Source organism: Echinops telfairi, unplaced genomic scaffold (assembly GCF_000313985.2).
Source record: "Echinops telfairi isolate 266 unplaced genomic scaffold, ASM31398v2 ScPeMD7_5927;HRSCAF=6808, whole genome shotgun sequence".
NCBI classification, from domain to species: Eukaryota; Metazoa; Chordata; class Mammalia; order Afrosoricida; family Tenrecidae; genus Echinops; species Echinops telfairi.
This window is the reverse complement of record NW_022109827.1, coordinates 650,995-673,420: the sequence shown is the minus strand read 5'-3', so window position 1 is coordinate 673,420 and position 22,426 is coordinate 650,995. Positions and strand designations below refer to the sequence as shown.

At 41.8% G+C, this 22,426-nt stretch overlaps 1 protein-coding gene across 1 annotated transcript in view; it reads left to right on the top strand.

The window, feature by feature from the left end:
* SYNPO2 (synaptopodin 2) overlaps positions 1-18,967 on the top strand; it is a 253,160-nt gene extending 234,193 nt beyond the window's left edge. Inside the window, exon 6 of the mRNA XM_045295840.1 lies at positions 15,267-18,967. Coding sequence (XP_045151775.1) covers positions 15,267-15,797 — 531 coding nt within the window. The 3' untranslated portion in view covers positions 15,798-18,967. The remainder of the gene's footprint in view (positions 1-15,266) is intronic.
* Positions 18,968-22,426: the final 3,459 nt, after the last annotated feature.

Genomic DNA, 22,426 nt, shown 5'->3' with positions numbered 1-22,426 from the left:
ACAGAACAGACCATCAGTTTGACATCCAACAATTCAGACACATTTTGTTTCATCTCATTCATTATCGTTGCCTCGGTGTGACATCTGAACTGTGTCCTTGGGCTAATGCTGCCCTTTTGATCTTAAATGGTTGAGGATTCTAAGGTGTGACTACCTCCCTGGTGTTACTAGGCCCCTGCCTACTGTTTGGCTGGAAATTTGCCTTAGACTGAGTTAATTTCCAAAGGGCTGTGGTCTCAGGAATTCCCAGTCTCTATGGAAACAGTAAGCTTCCTCTTTTCTATGGTTTTGTGTTTTGTTCCATGTTTTTCTCTCATTTTATCCAAGACCTTCTAATGTGATCCTTTTCAGAGTAGTTGGCAATAATAACCAAGCACCATTTGGTTCTCCTAGTGTCTGGGTCATGACGCCTGATACACACATGGTCCATTTATCCAGTGGACTACACATTTCCATTTGTCTTTATTTTCATGACTCTTTTTCCCTCCAGACAGTAAAAAAGACAAATAGTTATACCTTAGCTGGCCACTTACGAGTTTCTAAAACCCCAGTCCCCACTGGCCAAGGTAGACTGTAAAACCTTATCTTTGTGAAATCTGATAGGCCGATTGACCTTCATATGCCCAAGGCAACAGTCCTGAGCCCCATGAGTCATTGCCTCCAGGTGTTGTGTTACGTCGAAGACACTTTCTAAACTTTGCCTCCTGTGTGCACTACCGTAGTCATGGATATATATGCGGCAAAAGTAAATACCCATGTATAAATATCCTTTCAAACCTATATATAGAAGTAGTTGTAGATAGATAGATGATAGATAGATAGATGATAGATAGATAGATAGATAGATAGATAGATAGATAGATAGATAGATAGACAGACACACGGTGACAATGATTGAACAGAACAGTGATTGACGGTGATTGAATAGAATAGACGTGTGTTTCCAAGGTTATTCATCTCCAACGTAACACCTCATCATTCTCCCTCTGCTTTTAAATCGCAGGCACATCAGCTAGAAAGAATCATGGTTAGCCCTATTTTTTTCTAGAGGTGAAATCATATTCATAGTGGATTGTCCTTTTGTGAATTTAAGAGGGAGGAGATGGCTATTTTGATTTGTTTTAGAAAATAATCTTTAGATATTATAGACAGTTAAATCCATTCTCGCATTTCAAGCAGGCTTTATTACTTATCATAATTCTGATTCTAATAAGATGTATATCACAAGTTAATCATGAATTCATCTTATACTACTAATGGTGACTCTAAAGGCATCGAGGTGGCGCAGTGGTTAAGTACTCCCCTGCTAATCCAGCTGCTCTGCAAGATAAAGCTGTGGCAGTCTGCTTTCATCAAGATTTACAGCCTGAGAAACCCTGTTCTTCGCTGTTCTAAGGTCATTTGACCAGAAGCAATTCTGTGGCAGTTAGTTTGGGGTCTTGAATGGTGCCTCTCTTTTGCCCAGTTCTTATAATATGTTAAGGTGGTGCTGTGGGTTAGGCACTAAGCTGGCTAAGTACAAGGTCGGTGGGTCAAATCCACCAGCTGCTCCTCATGAAGAAAGCGAGCTGATCTGCACCTGCACAGGTTGACAGTCTTGGCAGCCCTCAATGGGGTCCTGTGGGTTGGAATTGACTTGCTGGCAATGGGTTACTATGTGCCAAGCATTGACATTTTTTTCTCTATGTAAATCCCCACAATGCCAAATTTTTATTTCAAACCAGATCCACATCCCTTTTTAATCGTAAAATTTCAGTTTTTAAAATAAAAATATATAAAAATAATGACCATTTTATATCTATTATTTTCCTTTATCTGTGGTTAGCATCTATAGCTCTTTCTCCTTTTAAATCTTTTGAGGAGAGGAAAATCTTCTTTTCAGCAATATTTTGAAATGGATTTAAAGATTTATTTTTATTTAAAACGAACTAAAGAACACTTTGATAATAATATGATTAAGAATACCCCCCAGAAATTAAAAATATAAAGTATAATCCAAGTTATTTAAAGGAAGTGTAGTCTAAATGAGTAGAACTATTTTGTAGGCTATAATTTGTAGAATGATATGCTTCTTTTCTGAGTATATAAAAAAAGTGATAGGGTCAAATTTAGTGACGTCTTTTCACTAAAAGATGGAGCATAATGGAGTAAATAAAATATTATTACCTCATATAGCCTTAATTCTCCCATTCCTCTTTATAAACATATGGTAGCTATGTTGACAGGATGTTATTTAGCTTCTATGCCAAGAGGGTTAGAAGTATTAACTTGCGTCAAGTGATGAAAGCTGTGGCAGACGCGTCGCAAAAGCTCTATATGTTTGCGTGGTGCTGGTTCTCCTTGCTTCTAAGAAGAAAGAATCCACAGTAGTGTGTTGCTGCTAGGGGCCGTCCAGTCAGTTCCTACTTAGAATGAGTTCCGTGCCTTCCTCCCAGTTGTTATGGGTGAGCTCATTGTTACAGTCATTCTGTCCATCCATCCTGTTGAAGGTCATCCTCTTTTTTCCTGACTCTCTGTGGAACTAAGCATGATCTCCTCGTGTTAGAGTAAACCAGCCCCTAACAATATCACGGAGTTCATAGGTGAAATTGCACGGTGATGATATATAAAGATCATAGTAAAGTCGTAGAAGACAGGAAAGGTAGGAGAGAAGATAAAATAAAGGAATCAGGCACCTTTCATGGTAGCATGCTCAACCCTGGGACTACCATGATTTCAGCAGCCAGGTCCGTGCAGAGAGAGGGAGGAGGAGAGAGCGTATATTTCCAATCACAGTTTATATATCCTTAGGGGGCATGCAAGCCCCCCTGATTACAGGTAACCACATATATCACAGAAAGGAGTTGTACCATAGGCAATACAAGCAATGGGAGGGGGATGATTTAGGGGTGTACACACAATAGGAGGGGGAGGGACTAGGGGTACACATGTGACAACACGAGCAGATCCTAGATTCAAAATGGCAGTCTAACTCTGGTCTTCCTTGAGTGGGCTTGACCTTTTCTCCGGGCTCTCTTTCAAGGAACCGTCTACTATCCTTATCAACAGGGAGTGGGCCATAATTAGGGTGGGACAGACTATAGTCTGATTGCTGATATATAGCTGATGTATGGCTGAATGCCCTCAGGGAGCAGCTGGCTGCACAATGAGCGAACAGGCAGGTGACAACCTGGGGAACACCTTTCTTATCTCACATCCTTGCCAGAGATGGAGCCCTCCTAGTAATGTCCAGAATCCATGAGACAGTCTTTCCAGCTCACTTCTAAGGAACATTTCAGCTGCACTTCTAAGACACGGTTGTTTGTTTTTCTGACAATTCATGCAATATTCAATATTCTTCACCAACATCATAATTCAAATCCATCAATTATTTTCCCATCTACCTGCATTTGAGGCAACAGAAAATGCCATGGTTTGGACCAGGCACACCTTAGTCTTCCAAGTCATATCTTTGCTCTTTAACATTTAAGGATGTCTTTGGCGGCAGACATGCCCAAATGCACCGGATCATTTGATTTCTTGGCTGCTGCTTTCATGAGCATTGAGAGTAGAGTCAAGTCAAATGAAATTCTTGGCAACGTGAGATCTTTTCTCTGTTTACCATCATGCTGTCTATTGGCCCAGTTGTGTGAGGGGTTTTGTTTGTTTGTTTGTTTGTTTTCTTTGCACTGATGTGTAATCTACACTTCAGGCTGCAGTCAGTGACCTTCATCAGTAAGTGCTTCCAGGCTTCTTGACTGTCCGCAAACTAGGTTGAGTCATTTGATTACTGCAGGTTGCTAATGAGCTTTCCTCCAATCCCAATGACTACGTACAGGGCATTCCTTAACTTCAGACTTTATGACCTTAAACAAACGTTTGCACCTCTATTTATTTATTTGTTTGTTTGTTTGTTTATTTTTATGAACAGAAGGTCAAAAACAGTACCCAGAAGCGGCATATATCTGACCCAGCGGGGAAATGAAGTCAGTGGGGAGGTGACTGGCCAGCCCCGTGGCCTTCACTCAGGTGGCAGAAGGGAGGCAGTGGCTGGCACAGCAGTATCTAAGGCGTGCAGTGTTAAAGCCACTTCAAAGGCAAGGCTCCCTCCTATTTTTATCCTGAATCAGCAGCCAGCCTAGGATGAGGCCTCTTGAACAAAAGGTTCTGCCAGGTCACCGCGACACCTTTTGGGGGCCACACTGTCTCTTCTTAGAACAGCAGGAATGAGTTGCCTCTGCAAATGCTTCTTTTATGGCATCCTGCTGATAAACGCCGTCCCATTTCTTTACATAATCTTGATGTGGCCACCAAGATGATTCTATTTTACACCAAAGGGCAGTGACACCTGCCAGGAAGGAGCATGTAAGTAAAAAGAGATGAAGGCCGAGCTCCCAGGTCCGTCTGATTTCCACACTCCCACTGTTTCCAGGGGGACATGCTGCCTGCCATCGTCAGGCACCACCAGCACCTTGTCTCACCAGGCATTTCTTCCAAACAAAATGTAGAGGGGTTTTAATGGTTCTTTTTAATCACATTTTTTTTCAGCACACAGACCCTCATCTTAAAGTTAATCTTAGCTGCCTACTCGGTGGCAGAGTCAAGATGAGTAGTTCTAACCATAGGCCATCTCTTAGTGAGTTACATGTTTATTTCATCCGTGGACATAGTTAAACAATGTGTGGGGTACATGGCATACATATGTGCGTGGCATACATATGTAATAAAGCATAGGACTTATCGTTATTCATCCTGATTCTCTGCCCTAGTTTGGGCAGGCAAAGTAGCACTGTGTACTTCTGCCTAAAGTAGAGGGGCAGCAAGACACAGGAAGACCCTCGCCCCGAGGGATTGTCCCGGGGCTGCAGCCGCGGCTCCAGCACAATAGCCATTGTGTGGATGGCACAGGACCAGGTGGTGTTTTGGTCCATTGTGGTCACTATGAGTCAAAACCGACTTGATGATGCCTAGTAACAACAACAACAACAACAACAGCATCTGCCTAAAGAAGCAGAGACACTCCTCTGTGTCCTAGAATTTCTAAAATCACACTGTCCGAAGTCAAGTCCTGGAAAATATGAGCAAGAGATGGTTGCACTAAGGAACTAGGATGGAAATGATATTAAAAATCTTCACCCCCCCACCCCCACCCCACCCCAACTTCCAGCTTGATTGTATTCATACCCTCTAGGGAAGCTTGGAAAGTCTTAAATGTAAAGATCTTTGGACAGCGGGAGTCCCCTGGTGGTGCAAACAGTTCATATGCTTGGCTGATAACTGCAGGGTTGGAAGTTCTTACTCACCCAGAGGTGCCTTCAAAGAAAGGCTTGGTATTCTACTCCTGAAAAGCAGCCTTTGGGACACAGGTCTGCTTCGACACACATGTACTGGACTTGAACCGATGGCCACCGCTTATGGTGGTGAAGGATATCTCTCCTCAGAAACGTCTTCCCACGTGGTGCTGCACCGACTGACAAACCACGCAGAGGTTGGTCAGGAGACGCTGCCATTTCCTGACTCCTGCTCACTGTCCCATGAGAAAATAGTAAATCCACGTCTAGTTTTCTCTTTTCCAACCTTGACCAGGTCCCGGCTCCATTAGCTTTTCCTCCTCGGGTCTTACTCTTTCAAGCCCGCATACCTCTTTTGCAAACCCTGCGTACTGTTCTAAGCTATTCTCATCTCAGGATTCCGAGCTCTTTGAAACCCTCTGTCTTCTAATGACCTGAGCCCAGCTCATTGGCTTTGATTTGTTTAAGGAAACCTGCCACCTGTGTAAGAAAAACATATTTCAAACATAAATATTGATCAGTTCAACTTGTCCTGCCAAACCTGCATTGGAATGCAGAGTAGAGCGGCTATTGGGAGTGGCAGAAATGTGTTTGTGTGCATCCACCGCCGCATGTAATGATGTGTTGTTTCAAAGGAAGTTGACCAACCACATTTTCTCCTTATAGCATTTTGATATAGAAATTCTCTTTCATTCATTTAGCAAGTAGTCCCTGGGCCCCTGTGGTTCTGGTGCCAGGTACTGGTCTAGGTGCTAGGGATGTCTCAATGAATAAAACAAGCATCCTTACACTTACACTTAAATTCTAGTGGAGAGAGGCAGAAACAAAAATAATGTTGATGGCTATAAGTCTAAGGGAGGAATTAAAGCAGGGAAGGGAGTTGGGGGATTTTGAGGGAGGGAGGGTACTACCACATGGAAAGGTCCTAAGGTGCATGGAGGGAGCCCTGGCGTTGCAGTGCTTCCACGTTGAGCTGTGATTCTCGTGGTTGATAGTTCAAAACCACCAGCAGCTCCGTGGGAGAAAGACTGGGCTTTCTACTCTGGTACACAGTTACAGTCTCAGAAACCCGCTGGGGTTGCTCTGAGACAGCATTGGCCCCACAGAAGTGAGGCTGGTTTGGAAGGTACAAGGCAGGCTGGTGGCATAGTGATTATGTGTTAGGCTGCTAGCTGCAAAATCAACAGTTTAAAACCATCTGCCACTCTGTGGAAGAAAGATGAGACTTTCTATTCTACTCTTATAAACAGTTACAGTCTTGGAAACCCACTGGGGCAGTTCTACCCTGTCCTGTAGGGTCTCTGTGAGTCAGCATCGACTCGAAGGCCGTGAGTTAGGTCATAAAGCGTCCTGCTGGTGTAACAGGTTACACACTGGGCTACTAAGTAGGAGCAAATGGTATGATATCTAGCTAAGACCTGAAGGAAATGAAATAGGAAGTCATTATGATGCCTGGAATACTACATTGTAGCAGAGGGGGACAGCAAGCATAGAGACCCCCTCCTCAGGCTGAGTGCCTGGTTTGCTAAAGGATCACAAAGGGACCTGAATGCAAAGTGAGAAGGAGAAAGCTGTAGGTGATACGGTGGGAGGTGTGAGAAAGGAGGAGACCTGCAGGTCAATGAAAGAACCTCGACTTCCCCTTCTGTGAACGGTGAGCCCGTTGGAGCAGTATAAGCCAGAGGCATGACCTGACTTACATTTTAAACAGAATAACTCTGACTACCAGGGAAGGGAACAAGGGACCAGGCAAAGCAATTTGGAGACCACAGCGGCGGCCCAGGCTGCCATCAGTGGAGAGAGGGAGCGTGGAGGGCTACTGCCTGCATTGAGGCGCTGATGTGAGAGGAGTGAGGGGAGCAAGGAAGCCCCCAGAGGTTTGTGACCTGCAGCCCGAAAGCTGGTGCGCGAGCTCCTGCTCCTGCCCGCATGCTTTCTTCTGTTCACGTGCCCCCTTGGGACCTCCGTGTTCCACAAGTTCTGATCGCTGATTCAAGAAGCAAAAGAAATGCTATTTGCTATGGTTTGCTTTTCCTGGACCCCTGGGACCTGCCTGTGGTAGAGTCTATGTTGGTGATGACTATTTATTAGCTGTGTGTCTCAGAGAGAAAGGAGTCCCAGGAGCTACAGTAATATTTGTCCAATGGAGACCTTTTCTCCACCATACATGAGTCAGGAGGGTTCTGACCAAGAGAAATTTGGGGCTTCCGAGGTTTATGGTATGAAATAGTCTAATTTCAAAACATAGATCACGTTCTGTTTCTTTGGCTTCCAGAACTATTTAAATTGTATTAGAATTCACTTCTTCTTTACCCTAAATAGATCACAAAGCGTACTCACGTTTTAAATGCTGTGTTGTTCCCTGCCAGTGTGTTGGTTGCTAGATAGTTTAACGAGGAAATGAACTGAGCTGCTTCATTCACAGACTGTGGTTTAACTTACTTAATGCAAGTCAACTTAAATAAGCATGTGACATGAATAAACAAAGGTTTATATTAAGCTGAGAAAGGCCCTCAGCCCCTCCGGAGTCTGCAGTAGACCTGAAGCCAGGGCAGTGTGTGTCTCAGGCTGAGGTAGAGGGAGCACATCTCAAGGTCAAGTCTTGTGTTCCCTAGACGCTGGCCACTTAGTCGTTGTGGGGAACAATGCCAAGATGCCAGTATTTGTGAATGCAAACTTCACCCAAAGTTGAATGACCTTTCCAAAATATTTGATACAATCTCCTTCTTCGCTTTGGTTGGATTGGGAGTCTTCTTTTTAAAGGAAGCTATTCTTCTGAAAATAACTTCATTGAAAGTGTACTTTAATATTCAACAAAGAATTGGAGTGAGAGGCTGCCTGGGTTCAAATCTCTGCTCCAGCAACTCATTCACTTTCTACCCTGGAGGAGGTCACTTAGCTCCCATCTTACTGTCTTGTTCTGAAAGACAGGGTAACAATAGTCCCTACTCGGTAGAACTATTATAAGGGTGAGCAGAAGCTCAGAGAATTTGCCAAGACTCTGTGGGTGTCTTCACCCAGAAGCTAATTTAATTCAATACATCTTAAAGAAGCTGTAAGGAGACAGGCCCTGGTGCTTAAGGGCTAATGGCGGTGGTGCAGGGCTTGGGGACATGTAGTGGTTACATATTGGACTGTCTGCATGGTTGGCAGTTTCTTTGGGAGAAAAAAAGCTTTCTACTCCCCTAAAAACTTATCATCTCAGAAACCCACAGGGGGCCACTGAGTCAGTATTGGCTTGATGGCAGTGAGGAAGATAGGAAGAAAGAAGGAACTGATTGCCCACCATGCACTCTGTCAGCTAACATGCTGGTTAAGTTAAATGGTCTCATGTTGAAAGGCTTGACTCATTTGCTAATAATAAAAATAAAATCTATGGTGACGATAACCCCATTTGGCTTAGATTCTATCATCAGACATTGTTTCAAAAATAGAAAAAAACATTTCTGTGATTTTCAAGGTAGCAGAAACATCTTTGAAGGAGTCTTAGTGGATAGTGGCCACAGGTCAGCAGTTCGAAACCACCAGCCACTCTGCAGGAGAAAGGTGAGACTTTCTACTCCACTGAAGGTTTACAGTCTTAGATTTACAGTTCTACTCTGTCCTATAGGGTTGATATGAGGTGGAACCCACTCAGTGGAAGTAGATTAAGTTTTGGGAATTAGATTAGTTTGGTGGTTAGGTGCTTGACTGATAATGGAAAGGATGGGTGTTTGAATCCCCCAGCTAATCTGTGCGAGAAAGATGTGGCAGTTTGCTTCTGTAAACATAACCTTGTAAACCCTGTGCAGGGGCAGTTCTACTTTGCCCTGTAGGATCACTATGAGTCAGAATCCATGAGAATGCAATGGGTTTGCTTGTTTGCTGTTTGTTTGGGGTCATTTCCGGCTGAAAGTATGTCACGTGGCTCCATTTAGCCAGCCAAGCAGAGAAAAACTTGAGCTTATATTAAGCAATCATCATTTTATGTATTGGTGACAGACTGACAGAAGGAAATAGCACCAATGAAGAAGATATGCCAATTGCTTCAAGGACATGTGTTAAAATTGGGGGGTAATCAAGGCAGATAGACCAGAGGCTTGCAGCACTTTGAGCACAAACCGAGACCACCAGGCACCTAAAGTACTATTTATTTATGCTACAGTTGAGTCTCTAACCTGCATTTATTTATACTTTTATCCTTTATTGTTAGCACTTGACCAGACTTTAAGGCCCATTTGGCAGTCTCAGGCATCCGTGGAAGAGCAATAACCATTTTGTTTGTCGAGACATCTGCCCTTCCGCATAACCGGTGTTACATAGTGGCATAATGCATACACTTCAGATTTGTTGGCTTTTATTTGCTTGTTTGTTTTTAACTTGCTATTTACTTATTTTTACTTTTAGGGTTTCTTTGCCTCACAAAGGAGCTCTGGTGGGGTAATGTTGATGCTTCGGGCTGCTCACCACGAGGCCAGCAGTTGGAAACCCCCAGTTGCTTCGTGGGAGGAAGAAGAGGCTTCTACTCTCTTAAAGAATTACAGGCTCAGAAACCCACAGAGGCAGTTCCACCCTGTCCTGTAAGGTTGCTGTGAGTCAGAATTAACTCGAGGGCAGAGAATTTTATTTTAGTTGCTTCACAGTTGTTGTTTTTTAAAAGTTTATTGGTGACTGTATACACAGTCAAAGACACATCCTTTCAACAAATTCTATGTGTACAAGTCAGTGACATAGGTTACAGTCTGAAGGTTGTGTACCATTATTCAAGTTGTGTACCATTTTTTATTTCCACATAATTCTACTGCCATCTTTCTTTAGCTCACTATGCCCAAAGCTTCCCATTCCACCCTTTATGCACCTTGTATGCATTACACCTTTATGTCGCCAAGTTGATCTTACATAGATAATCCTTTCTAAAAGCACAATGCTCAGAGTGGACATACTTTACTCATTAAAATAAGCTATTTAGGGGTTCAAAGAAGACTTCGGGGATGATTTTGGTTTAAAGTTTAAAGCTTGAAGATTATATCAGGACAATGGTTTCAGGGGCTTATCCAGCCTGCATGGATCTGGAATCTGGATTCCATTGAGAAATTGAAACTCTGTGATGCATTTCACACAGCTCCTTTTGATCATTGGGCAATGTTTTGAATCTTCTAATTTCCCTTAAGTTCCAGGTCTTCTGGAGGCTTTCAAATTAAGCCAACGAGAGGGATATCAGAGAATGAATATCTATCAGTTATCTCAGGTGCTGATTGCCTTGCACGGAAACACATGCATTCACACAATCCCGAAGGGGTCCAAGTAGAGTGTTAATTATGACCTTTCCAGTTATGGGTCAACTGTGAAGATACTCTAATGATTCTAGGGAGTCTTGGATCCCTTTATCATTTACTACCTTCTTGATTGTTTCAAAGAACTGACAAAAGCAGGCTTTGAGGAGCTGCATCTGTTCAAAGACCACAGACAGCAGATGTCAATGGATTCTGAAAGCTGTCCCACTGACTCCAGGAACCAATGTTCTTGTTTCTCTTTCTTGTCGCTCTAAGTGTGTGTCATCCGGTCAATTCCAACTCATAGAAATCCTATAGGACAGAGTAGAACTACTCAATAGTGTATTCCAGGGTGTAATTTTTTTTTGCTGTGGGTAGATAATTTATTTTTCTTTTTTTTGTTGTTTGTTGCCTTCTTTTTTTAAAAAAAATCATTTGATTGGGGGCTCATACAACTCTTATCACAATCCATACATACATCAATTTTGTAAAGCACATTTGTACATTCATTGCCTTCATTATTCTCAAAACATTTGCTCTCCACTTAAGCCCCTGGCATCAATTCCTCATTTTCCCCTCCCTCCACATTCCCCCTTCCCTCATGAACCCTTGATAATTTATAAATTATTATTTTGTCATAGCTTACACTGTCCAACGTCTCCCTTTACCCATTTTCTGTTGTCTGTCACCAGGGAGGAGGTTATATGTAAATCCCATTAATCAGTTTCCCCTTTCTATCCCACCCTCTCTCCACGCTCCACCCTTGGCATTCTCACCACTGGTCCTGAAGGGATCATCCGCCCTGGATTCCCTGTGTTTCCACTTGCTATCTGTACCAGTGTACATCCTCTGGTCTAGCCAGATTTGCAAGGTAGAATTAGGATCATGATAGTTGGGGGATTGGGGAGGAAGCATTTAGGAACTAGAGAAAAGTTGTATGTTTCATCATTGTCACACTGCAACCTGACTGGCTCGTCTCCTCTCCATGACCCTTCCATAAGGGGATGCCCAGTTGCCCATAGATGGGCATTGGGTCCCTACTCCCCACTCCCCCTCATTTACAATGATATGATTTTTTTGTTCTTTGATGCCTGATACCTGATCCCGACAACACTTCATGGTCACACAGGCTGGTGTGCTTCTTCCATGTGGGCTTTGTTGCTTCGGATCTAGATGGCTGCTTGTTTACCTTCAAGTCTTCCAGACCCCAGATGTTATCTTTTGATAGCTGGGCAATATCAGCTTTCTTCACCACATTTGTTTATGCACCTATTTGGCTTCAGCGATCGTATTGGACCAGGCTGTACATTTTTACAGGCTCAGTTTGCCAGGTCTTTCTTCCACGGAGCTATTAGTGGATTCAAACCACAGACCTTGATGTTGATTATCTAATGCTTAAATACCATGGGGCTCCTTCTCTCTTCTCTTTTATAGAGAAGGACAAAAGGGAAAACTCATTCATTGCCATCGAGTTGATCTGTGGTTCATGGCGATACTGTAGGACAGGGTATAATCACCCCTGCGAGTTCCCAAGACTCTTTATGGGAGTAGACAGTCTCATCTTTCTTCTACAGAGTGGTTTTGAACTGCTGACCTTGCAGTTAGCAGTGCAACTTATAACCACTATGCCACCAGGGCTCCACGGACAAAAGAGAAACTTAGACATTAGCATCAGGAGACAGGAGTTACATTTCTCTTTATTGTACTTAACACTTTTGTTAAGGATTGAGTTATTTCCCCTCAACATAAATGCTGGAACCCTAACCTGTATGCCTGGCATTATAATTCCACTTGGAAATGGGCTGTCTTTGTCTATCAATGAGATAGGACTCATGCAGGGCATATCTTATGACCATTTAATTTGAGATATAAAAGAGATAAAGCCAGCAAACTAGGAAGGGGAGAGGGAGTAAGATAGATGACAGACAAGCAAATAGCCTTGCTTCCCTCACAGCCAAACCCAAACCAAACTCACTGCCATCGAGTATCAATTCTAACTCATGGCGACCCCATAGGAAAAGGTAGAACTGCCCCTGTGGGTGTCTAAGACTGAACATCTTTTTGAGATTAGGAAGCCTCATTTCTCCCCCTCAGGGTGACCCGTGGTTTGGAACTGCTGCTGGTCTCGCAGTTAGCAACCCAATACATAAGCACTATGCCACCAGGGCTCCCTTCCCCTAGAGCTGGCACCAAACATTGGACTTCTAGCCCCCTAAATATAGTACAATTAATTCCTGCTTGTTAAAAGTCACCCACATGTAGTATTTCTCTATAACAACATGAGATAACTAAGACAACTTCTCATAGTTTAGAAAGGTCTGATTTTTTTCCTGTCCAAAAAAACTCTCAACTTTCTCCAGCCTCACTTTTTACGTTGAACTGACTCCTCACTGCAAACCTGAACATACGATTGCATGGCAGAGTTCTGGGAGGATGCTTCATCGGAGTCGCCCTTGAGTCGTTAGCACAGCATGTCTGGGAACACAAAAGGTTCAGGGGAAAGTGCGGCAAATGAAGGGACACCAACACATAAATTATGTGGAATAGAAACCAAGTCTGCCGAGGGTGACTTTTAGAGAGGCCTTTGTTCTCCCCCGATTACATAGTGACAAGGGCTTATTAGGAGTTTAGGGTAAGGACAAGTGATTCATGAAAAGCTGTGTCTAGGAGTCAATCATTATCTCTACAATTTTAATGGTTAAACAGAAAGAAATATCCATTGCATTAGAACCTCTCCCCACTCCCTCTCTATTACTTTAACATCCTTCCTTGTTTTTATACGAAGCTCCTGAGGGGTTAAAATGGCTAACATGCTCAACTGCTAACCAAATAGTTGGAGGGCGGATTGAGTTCACCCAGAAACACCTCAGCAGAAAGGACTGGTGATCTATTCCACCCCACCCCCGCCCCACCCGCCCCAAGCCATGAGAACCCTATGGAGCAGCCCTTTTACTCTGTCAGAACTGACATGATGGCAACTTGCTTTGCTATGTCCATGCAAATCTAGAATCATCCAGCCTCTGTGTGTGCTTGACAAAAGACAAAATATTTGAATCAGAGACATTTTGACACAATTCAATTGAATTGCTGCTGTTCACTTTAAAGTTAAGATCTTGAAAAAGAAAATCTGGTGAAACTATGTATACAAGTTGAGCACCTTCTTAAGCATGGAAATGCCTTTTGTTTGAGAAATAAAATAGATGATGCTTTCAATTTGCTGGTTAATTTCCTCTTAGTGCAGCTTTGCTGCTTTTTAGCCAGGAGATTGTTCTAAGAGAATGTGGTAGGAAAGGCAATTTTTGAAAAATTAAATCATTATCCAGTCACCAAGGTCCATGAAGATACTGCAGAGATAAAAAGAGAGAATGTGTGGAGCTTCAATAAATCAGATTTCTATATATTAGACAAGTAGAATATTTAGTATACATCAAGATATTGCTACAGGGATACAAATCCTCAAGGAAATAAGGAGTATATATCCTTCAGATGAAACAGTACTCAAATGATACAAGTGGCAGGAGTGTTTCCGCTCAAAGACATGGGCAATGCACCACCCTTAAAGAGCAAAGATTCATGTGGCCGTCCTCAAGGTCAATAGGTTTTGAGGGGAAAGCAGACCCACAAGCCATTCATTCTCTAACTCAGGGACCTTTACGTCTCACTTACTTGGTCCCATTCTCTGACGTTTAACATGGGAAACAACAGTGAGAAAAAATCTCCCTCCCAACCATTTTGCACGTTAAAATGCATGCCTGGCAGTAGTGAGAAGCGAGCTGTGAGGCGGGAGTAACAATGTCTGTGATACTGACGTCAGCTTGGCTTGGCCGTAGTTCTCAGTGGTTGGGCAGTTATGTAACGGTGCAATTTGACAGTTGGGTAATGATGTAGTTTGGAAGTAATGCAATTGTGTGGTTTGCCAGTTATGGAATGATGCAGTTTTCCTCTATTTTGGGATCTGATGTGGTCATTCTCTATTCTCATGTAATGTTCATTTCCACCTAATGACCTGATCTCTTCAGAGCCTAACCGGGCCATGAAGTGAGGAGCTGGCTGTGGTGCTATTTACACATGCATAGTGGTTTTGTTTTTATTTGCCTTTGATATACTCAGTAGACCAAAAGGAGCTGGTAGATTAAAAGTGAATAGAAAAAAGTAAAAAGATCAGTAGTTTATGGTCTGTTTCTAGGATGAGCAATATGTTTTGTTCATTTTGTATGAGGACGACAGGGTAGAATAAGGTAGAATAAGAATAAAGTAAAATAAGGTGGAGCTTCTGATGTAGTTATAGTCGGGGATCTATAGAAGTATAATGTCAGGTGGTGATCCATAAGAAAGCGGTTGCAAAAGAAATTACAGTTGCACAAAGTGGAGCACCAAGGACATCCGAAGCAAGGGCCAAGGAGTAACCCAGAGCTCATAATGCCGCAGGCCAACCTATCCTACCTAGCGCTCCAACTAAGCCTTGTCGGGTCGTCACCATATCAACGATAACTCCTGACAACCCTGGATGTATCCGCCTATGACTGTGCTCTATGAGGTTTCCAAGGGCTGCTTCTTTGGAGCGAGATCGCCAGGCTTTCCTTCTATGGCACCTCTAGGTCCACCTGAACCTCCCTCCTCCGGTTAACAGCCCAGCACATGAATTGTTTGCACTACCCAAAATGCCGTGACCATTTTCGAATGACAGTAAGAGAAACAACCTAGAATAAATGTGCTCTAGTAACCTGTTCTTTTCTTTTTCTAGGCGCGAGGAGGACATTCCCTTTCTCTTCCTGGAAGATCAATCCCAGCCAGTGTCTCCACGATCCCTCCTTGGATGTGCCAGTCTGATAAACCGTCTGATGGGCTAGAGAAAGCCAACAACAGGCTAAGTCCTTGGGAAGCAGCAGCGAAGTCTCCTCTTGGCCTAGTGGAGGATGCCTTCAGACACAGAAACATGCAGGAATCCATCGTGGCAAACGTGGTCTCCGCAGCTCGGAGGAAGGTGCTCTCAGGGTCATCAGAGAATTGGAAAGACAGAGTGTCCTATGTTCCTCATGCCCAGAAGACCGACACGAGCTCATTTAGAAGGGAAGAGCTCAGTGTCACATCCGCACCCTATGGTAGCATGTCCACCAGCGCCCAGTATGGTTCACAGTTACCGTATGCATATTATAGGCAGGCTTCCAGAAATGATTCTGAGATAATGTCCATGGAAACCAGATCTGATTACTGCTTGTCAGGAACCGATTGCAATTATAACCCACATCCAAGGGGATGGAGGCGCCAAACATGAGCATGTGATAAGAACCTGACTGTGTCCTACCTATAACATGGACAGGCAGAAATGCTCCTTGGAAGGAGTTTTCATTTTTCTAATAGATTCACTTTTTGGTCTTGGCTTGTTCTTAAAGTCATTTTTCTGAGCTATCTAGAGAGAAAGAGAGAGAGAGAATTTAGTGTACAAACACATGAGTGTGAACCACTTCCTTGTGTGCAGATACACAGAGGTTTCCTTGAAGAAAAAGCCTTCATTTTGTGTGTGTGTGTGTGTGTGTGTGTGTGTGTTGGTTTGCTAACACTTAGTAGTTTTCAATAGGAGTAAGTCAATGAATAATGATTACATAGAAAGGAATTTCCTTGGTGTTATTTTAAGTATTTCAATGAAACATTAAAAATAAACCCAATTAAGTTCCAACTTTTCAAAAAAGAAATGGAATATTAGAGTTCTCAGAAAGAAACAATATAGAGAATAAAATAACTACAAATTTCAGAAGGGCTTTTGAGATAAGGGCTTTGTGTAATGTGTGAGCAGTCGAGAGATTTCAGTCTAGAATTTATTCTGAATCTATTAAAAGTCAGGACCCCTGGTGGCACAGTGGTTAGACCCTTGGCTGCCAACCAGAGATCCATAATTCCAACTCATCTTTGAATCCCATCATGGTCACATCCAGCCTTGGATATCCTGCGGGGAAGTTCTATTCAATGCTGAAAGATTGCTTTGAGTTGAAATAGGCAGGATAGCAATGGGTTTGGTTTGGTTTGGTTTTAGCTTAAGACAGAAATAAACTCTGGACTCAGATGTCCTCAATTATCAAATGATCCTTCACAGCCTTGATAATCGAAGATTCTGTCATCAGTGGAATGATGTTTGATGCATTGTTAAATTTGATGGCTCATCTTATAAATATCAGATTAAGTTTAGAAGTGCATTAGGTAATTGGTGTCACTAATGTGTCATTAAAGGCCTCAAAGGGAATTGTTGGGCAGCAGGTTTGTGTTATGTGTTAAATGGAGTCAGGGTTGATGTGAAGGGAAAAACAATTAATGGATTCAAGGAAGTGGCAGACGGATATGTTTGCTATTGTGCAACTGTTGGCCACAGCCATTTACATAGCTATAGAAAACATGCCGCAGAAGCCTACGCACCTCATGGTGCTTCTCTAGAAAGCCATCGTTAAGATGTTGAAAGGAAGTGAAACAGCTGCTTTATCAGCCTCATGCCCATGCCTCATTCGCATAAGCAAGGAACAAGTCACCCACAACTACCTATAAGCTCCTTGTTCCACACCCACAAAGGGTGAGATAAAAGGGAATTCAAAGATTTTACACCTTAAGCAAATACTGAGAATATTTTACACTAAAAAAACAACTTGAGGATTGAAAACTTTGCTAGGTTTAAGATGTGTATATTTTTGTTTTGCTTCACTTTTTAATTCTGGAACTTTTCATTGTGATGATTTCTTTCAAAGACTAAAACTAAAGAAAAGATAACAAACAGATTCTAAAGATTTCCTTCATCTTGGAAATAAGAAACAACTTGAGATATGAAAGTTCTATGACTGAGGGGAGCACCAGATCAATTGCTCATTTATGGAGAGAAGAAACAATGAATATAGGTCAACATGAGATTTTTAAAGTTACTTTAATACCATGTAAATTCTCTCAAATCATAAGACATAATCACTGAATATTTTAATATATGAGGGATTTAGTACCAAAAAAACTATGTCTATTAAGATCGTAGCTTATTTTCTGCGTGCTAGGAGTTATTTTCATCACTTGATGTACATTATATTATTCACTGAAACTTTCATGAGACTCAAAATAGAGAAAAAAAGACCTTGTTACCTTAAATATTAAGATGGTAAAACAGGCTGTTGTCCTTTGGACCAAATTTATTGAATTTGAAATATGCTATCACTACCCAGAGAAAGACCGTATAGAAAGTTGTGCTTCCTTAGTTTACCCCTAGGAAATTACATTCTAAAGGAGAGCGGATGCTTCAGGGAGTCCAGAGATTGTTCTGAAGGTAGACGTGCCATTATCAAATCTTCACCAAGTGCAGTATGGGTAGTAAACTCTTTCTGCTTTGAAATGAAAAGAGTTAGATTGGTTCCATTCATGCTAATGATTGAGACATGATACCTACCTCCCTGAGATATGATCGTTATGGATGAAGAGCTCTAGAAATTATTGTTCTCACAAAAATGAAATCAATTTGACTGGACTCATATTTCAAATAATCGCTTGTTTAGGGAAACGCTGTTGCTTTACAAATGCATATCACCTTTGTCGTAAGAAATATCTGTGCTAGTAGAAGTCACATGGATAGAAACCGTTTCTGTTTCATTGTAGATGAATAAGTGTTCCCTGAAAGTATAATATGTTAGTCACAGATACACTTACATGACACCTTCCACTTTGGCTTTAAAAAACAAAATCATTGCATGTGCATGAAGTTTTCCTTATTAAGATACTTTCAATTCTGTCTTGTACTTTAAGTTTTATAAATGCACAGATTCCATTTTATTTATCTCTCTTTGAATGGGTCTCTTTCATGTTCTCGCACCATAACTTATAGTGGAAAAGGCTACCTTATTAGATATGAAGAATATATGTACTTAATTACTCTAATAAAAGTATGAATCTTTGTGTGGCACAGATAGTGCTATGCTTGACTATTAGTCTAAAGGTTAGCAGATCAAACCCACCCAGAGGTGCCTTGGGAGACAGGCACCTGCTTCTGAACGGTCACCGTGTTGAAAGCCTTAGAGCGTAGCTCCACTCTGCACACGGGGAGGAGTCCTTGTAAGTCAGAATCAGCTCTCGGGCAACCGACAGCACCACATGTATGCATTGGTTAGTTCGACTCATAAACATATATATGTAAACAACATATAGACTCATGTGTATCTTTAAGAATTGAAACTTTGAATAAATAGGCTTAGTGATAACTTTGGAGGAATTGATTTTTAAGAGAATGTGGCTTTTCCCATTGTGTCTCTCTTCAAAGTATTCGTCTCTTGCCACATCTTCCTATTAAAAAGAAGGGTGGGAGGAGGGATGATGTTCTTTTGCCAATCAGAGTGACATTTCCACCCATGTTCATCCCAAAAAACTGTATTTGAAAGGTGCGTTTGAAAAACCAAACTTGTATTAGTAATAAAATAATTTGAAAATCAAGTTAAAGAGCCTTTTGATTTTTCCTTATAAAAATTGTTTTAAAATAAATAATTGTTTGGAATTATTCTTCACACACTCCTGCCAAAAGATCTAATCTTATCTACCACATACTTCCATGAAGTCCTCTTTCAGATACATCAAAAGCATTTCATGCTGAATGGCAACAGTTTAACTGCAATGCTTAAAAAACGTTCTTGGTTGCCTACCTAGAGATAAGATTATGTCACAGTGAAGTTAAGAAGTTTGGGATGTACTCATATTTTAAAATGATTCTTTATTAATTCTGCCAATTAAGGCATAGTGAAATTAATCCTAAGACTGAGCTCAGCCAAAGGAACTATGACTTGGAAATATGTAGGTTGAATGTTTAAAACACTCTGAACTCTCACTTTAACCTCCTATGCTTGTCATTCTAGTACCTCCAATTGTTTGTCTTCTTTGGTCTGTTAAAGAAGCCCTCATTCTAAGTTAGCATATTTACACACATAGGGTCACCATGAGACAGGACCAAGTCCACAACAGTGGGTGCTCAAATGAAATTTAATAAGATAAGGTGACTTTGGCTCTGTCCACACAATATTAAAAATATCACCTGAAATTTAAGCCCCTTGATCAACTGAAAGGCTGCTTTCTCTGTAACATGCAGAATAGCTATTTGACACTTAAAAAAAAATCTCTTTTTAAGTCTCTGTTTTTGGAATTCTGATAAAAAAAGCACTTTTTAAAAAATGGTCAACTCTTAAAAGTTTACTTCAAAAATGAGTACTGTTTTAAAGATTAAAATGACTTAAGAAAAAATTAGCACTATACTGTGAGTCAGTTCCAACCCATAGTGATCCTATGTACAACAAAATGAAACATCACCTGGTCCTGAATCATCTTCAGATTAATTACTAAGTTTGGACTTATTGTTGCAGCCACTATGTCAGTCATCTCCTTGAGGCTGTCCATCTTATTCATGGATCCTCTATTTCACCAAGGACAGTGTTCTTCAGGGACTGATCCCTCCTGATAACAAGCCCAAAGTACGTGAGATAAACTCTCCCATCCTCACTTCTAAGGACCATCGGGCTGTCCTTCTTCCCAGATAAATTTGTTTGTTCTCTGAAAGTCCATGGTATATTTCAGTATTCTTCCCCAAGCACACAATCACAGTGTCAGCTCTTCTGCAGCCTTCCTTATTCATTGGCTAGCTGCTGAATGCACACAGGGCCATTGAAACTATCATGGTTGGTCAAGTGCTCCTTACTCCCAAGTGACATCTTTGCTTTTTAACACTTTAAGGAGTCTTTTGCAGCAGATCTACTCAATGTAATACATCCTTTGATGTCTTGACTGCTACATCCACAAGCACTGATTGTGGATCCAAGTGAAATAAAATCCTTGACAACTTTTATATTTTTCTCTGTTTATAATAATGTTGCTAATTGGTCTAGTTGTACAACCGTATTAATGGCCAGTGACATAGCAGCAGCTATACCACGACAGAATGTGCAAGACCAACAATCCACTTAGTGTAACTATCTTATTTTTCAACGATGTGGGAGGAAACTACATACACACTTGCACCAGATGGAATACACGGGAAATAAGTTGACTTCATCTGAGAAATGAGACAATGGAGGAGCACCCTGTCATCTGTTACTACAAGCACAATGGCTGACTTCGGAGCAGCCCTTCAATAGTTCATGTGCAAGTTCAAGGTGAAGCTGAAGAAAATTAAGATAAACCCAAGAAAACCATAGTAGGATCTTGAGTATCCCCCACGTGAATTTAGAGACGATCTCAAGAATAAAACCCAAACTCATGGTCATTGAGTTGAGGCTGGCTCATAATGACCCTATAGAATAACTAGGACTACCCCTGTGGGTTTCTGAGATTGTAACCCATTAGGAAAGTAGAAAGTTCATCTTTTTCCTTGGAGCAGCTGGAGGTCTCAACCCGGTGACCTTCCAGCTAGCAGCCCAAGTGTCACCTTCTACATCACCATGGCCTCTTCTCAAGGAGAGCTTTAACACATATCACCACTACGATTGAAGACAAGTTGTGAGATGTCATCAAGGGCATCTGCAAGAAGAAAGCCAAAGGTCATTAAAAAGACAAGAAAAAATAAACAAGCAAAATGGGTGTCAGAAGAGATTCCAAAGCATGCGTTTAGATGTAGAATAACTAAATGAATTGGAAGAAATGATGAAATAAAATAACTGAACTGGAGATTTCAAAGAATGCATAAAATAAAAAAAGCAAAGTATTATAATTAAAGCTGCAAAGACTTGGAGTTAGAAAATCAAAAAGGGAGAACACACGTGGTGCATTTCAGTATAAAAGAACTAAAGAAAAATTCAAGTCTTGAGATGCAATACTGAAAGCAAAATATTAAGTGCAAAACATTTGAAGACATCATTTTTGCAGAAAACGTAAAACATGGAGAATTACAGAGTCAGGGTAGCAAAAAGAATTGGTCGATGTTCAACCGTATGATTGTTGTTCTTGTTAGGTGCCACTGAGTCAATTCTGACCCATAGTGACCCTGTGGCGAGCAGAACGAAACCCTGCCCGGTCCTGCACCATCCTCACAAGGGTTCCGATGCCTGAGCCCATGGTGCAGCCACCGTGTCAGTCCAGTCAGCTGAGGAACTTTCTCGCTTGCACTGCTTCTCTGCTTTTACCAAGCATGATGCCTGTGTCCAGGCCCTGCTCTCCTGAGAACATGTCCAACTAAGTCCAACAGGAAACTAAGTCTTGCCACTCTTGCTTCCAAGGAGCATTCTGGTGCTTCGTCTTCCAAGACAGATTGGTTTGTTCTTTTGGTAGTTCATGGAACTGTCAGTGTTCTTCTCCAGCACCACAATTCAAATATATTGATTCTTCTGTCTTCCTTCTTCAGTGTCTCACTTTCTTTTTTTTTTAAAATAGTTTTATTAGGGGCTCATACAACTTGTATCACATCCAAACATACATCAACTGTGTAAAGCACATTTGTACATTCATTGTCTTCATCATTCTCAAAACATTTGCTCTACACTTAAGCCCCTGGCATCAGGTCCTCATTTTCCTCCCCTCCCTCCCCGTTTCCCCCTCCCTCATGAACCCTTGATAATTTATAAATTATTATTTTGACACATCTTGCCCTGTCCGACTTCTCTCTTCACCCACTTTTCTGTTGTCCTTCCCCCAGGGAGGAGGTCACATGTAGATCCTTGTAATCGGTTCCCCCTTTCCAACCCACCCTTCTTCTGCTCTCCCAGTATCGCCACTCACACCACTGGTCCTGAAGGGATCATCCACCCTGGATTCCATTTCCTATCTATACCAGTGTACATCCTCTGGTCTAGCCAGACTTGCAAGGTAGAATTCGGATCATGATAGTGGGGATGAGGAGGAAGCATTTAGGAACTAGAGGAACGTTGTATTTTTCATCTTTGCTACATCGCCCCCTGACTGGCTCTTCTCCTCCCC